This window comes from Arachis ipaensis, chromosome B06 (assembly GCF_000816755.2).
Source record: "Arachis ipaensis cultivar K30076 chromosome B06, Araip1.1, whole genome shotgun sequence".
Classification (NCBI taxonomy): Eukaryota; Viridiplantae; Streptophyta; class Magnoliopsida; order Fabales; family Fabaceae; genus Arachis; species Arachis ipaensis.
The window spans coordinates 134,271,795-134,273,803 of NC_029790.2; the positions used below are offsets into that span (position 1 = coordinate 134,271,795).

Genomic DNA, 2,009 nt, shown 5'->3' on the forward strand with positions numbered 1-2,009 from the left:
GGCCAATGCTATATATATATTTAATTTTATCTTCATAATACAATTCAATTCAATCAATTAAAAAATACAAAATATAATATTCTTTCTCTCTTCTTTTTCTTATTCTTTCACAATTTTATCATTTTGACTCGGAAAAATTTAAAGAAAAAGGCAAGATTACCCCCATTTTTGAATACGGGAAGAAGAAGAGGAGGAGGTTGGCTTGTCAAACTGGATGACACCCTCCAATGGAACATCCTGGGCAGTGACAAAAAGGGGTTGGTCATTGGAGGTAGCTGAAGAATTGGAATTGTTGTTGTCTCCTTGAGCCTTGGTGATTGTGAGATGATGAAAGGGTCTTCTTGTTGTTGGATTAAGATGGAATGAGGATGGAAGGGGTTTCAAGTTTAGAGATGAACAAGGGGTCAAGAAGGACGCAATTCCAGCCATGGATGGATCCACGATTCACTTCGATTTTATTATCCACACACTACAAAAACAAATAACCAATTAAGCAAAAATACACACACATTCACTCTACTGACACACACCCATTAGATACTCTTTTTTTCATCAGAGAGATTCCAACCCATGTAGCACCTTTAAGAAGCAAATACATTTGCCATTGGGACAAGCCTCAGCCACAAAGCTAATTGGTAATTGTTGAAAGCAAAATAAAAGCCCAAATTCTTTTGTCAAAATGGCTATGCTTTAGTAATCAACTATGACCTAACGTCCTAACCCATCCGTTTATTGAAGCCCAGTATGAATATTTACTTCTTGGGCCATCATATTTTGTACCTCTGACCCTTTGACATATTTTTTAGGCCCAAAAAGTGTAATTCAAGCCCAGAAAAAACATGAAAATGCTTGACAAGATTGTTAGGTGATTTTTATTTTTGGATATTAACAAATGTTGTTAAGTTGAATACAGCTTTACTCTATGGATAACAAATTGGCTTACTAATTTGCTATAACTCTAATGCACCTTGGAAAACAAATAATTACTCAAATCAGTCCGAATTGTTTTTAAGATTTGACATTTTAGTCTTTTAAATATTAAAATTATAAATAATCTCTAAAGTTTAATTTCGTCAATCTCGTATAAATTATTCCGTTAGTTATTCACAAAAAATATTAACATAGAACATTAAGTCACATACGTGACCATTAAATATTTACATATGCGAGATGGACGAATCAATCTCTGTGGTAAGATAGATGAATCAATCCCTCGACTCCACAACCTTCTTCCTTTCCAACACACTTTTCTCCACTATAACAGTTCATGTCTCCTCCTCCTTCTCATCATCTCCAATCTCCCTTCTCTACTCCTCTTCCATTGCCCCTCTCCTCTTTTTCATCATTAACTTTGTCCTCTTTTATATCGCCTCCACTCGTGATACGTGTTTTAAATGTTCGTGTGTATCATGAAGAGTGCAAGTATTATTTTGTAGTTATTAGCTTAAATTTTTTAAATATTAAAATGTTAAGTTTAATTTCATGTGTTTTTATTTTATTTATTTTGTTAGCATATTGGACTTTATGTTACTTGGTTTAAGATTTTTTATCTTTAACCTAGTATGAGGTATATAAATACCTTTTAAACTATTGTAGGTGTCAAACATAGATTAGAGGAATGAAAAATCACTTGAGAGTTTCGTGAAAAAATTATGGTATAGACAAATGAGGTTGAGTGAGTCCCTCTCTTATTGTATCAAAAAATTGGATAAAAGGTAGAGTAATTTCCTTCCGTTCAATTTCAGTTTATCCAAACTATGGTAATATAGACAAGTAAGTTTAAATGAGTCCACTTCATGTTACATTAAGAAATAGAATAAAAAGTAGAATAATTTCCTTTGTACTTAATTTTAATCTATTCTTTTTGTTGTGGCGAATGAGAGTGTGTTGAAAAGATGGAAAATTATAAGGTCGAGAGACTAATTCTTTCAGCTCGCACGTATAAACACTTAACGGCACGTGTGCAAGCTAACGTTCTATATTAGTATTTTCTATTAGTGATTAACAAA

General features: G+C 32.8%; 1 protein-coding gene across 1 annotated transcript in view; it reads right to left on the bottom strand.

Annotated features, from left to right (window-relative positions):
- LOC107605577 overlaps positions 1–573 on the bottom strand; it is a 2,321-nt gene extending 1,748 nt beyond the window's left edge. The window contains exon 1 of the mRNA XM_016307491.2: positions 161–573. Within this exon, the coding sequence (XP_016162977.1) occupies positions 161–429 (269 nt within the window). The 5' untranslated portion in view covers positions 430–573. The remainder of the gene's footprint in view (positions 1–160) is intronic.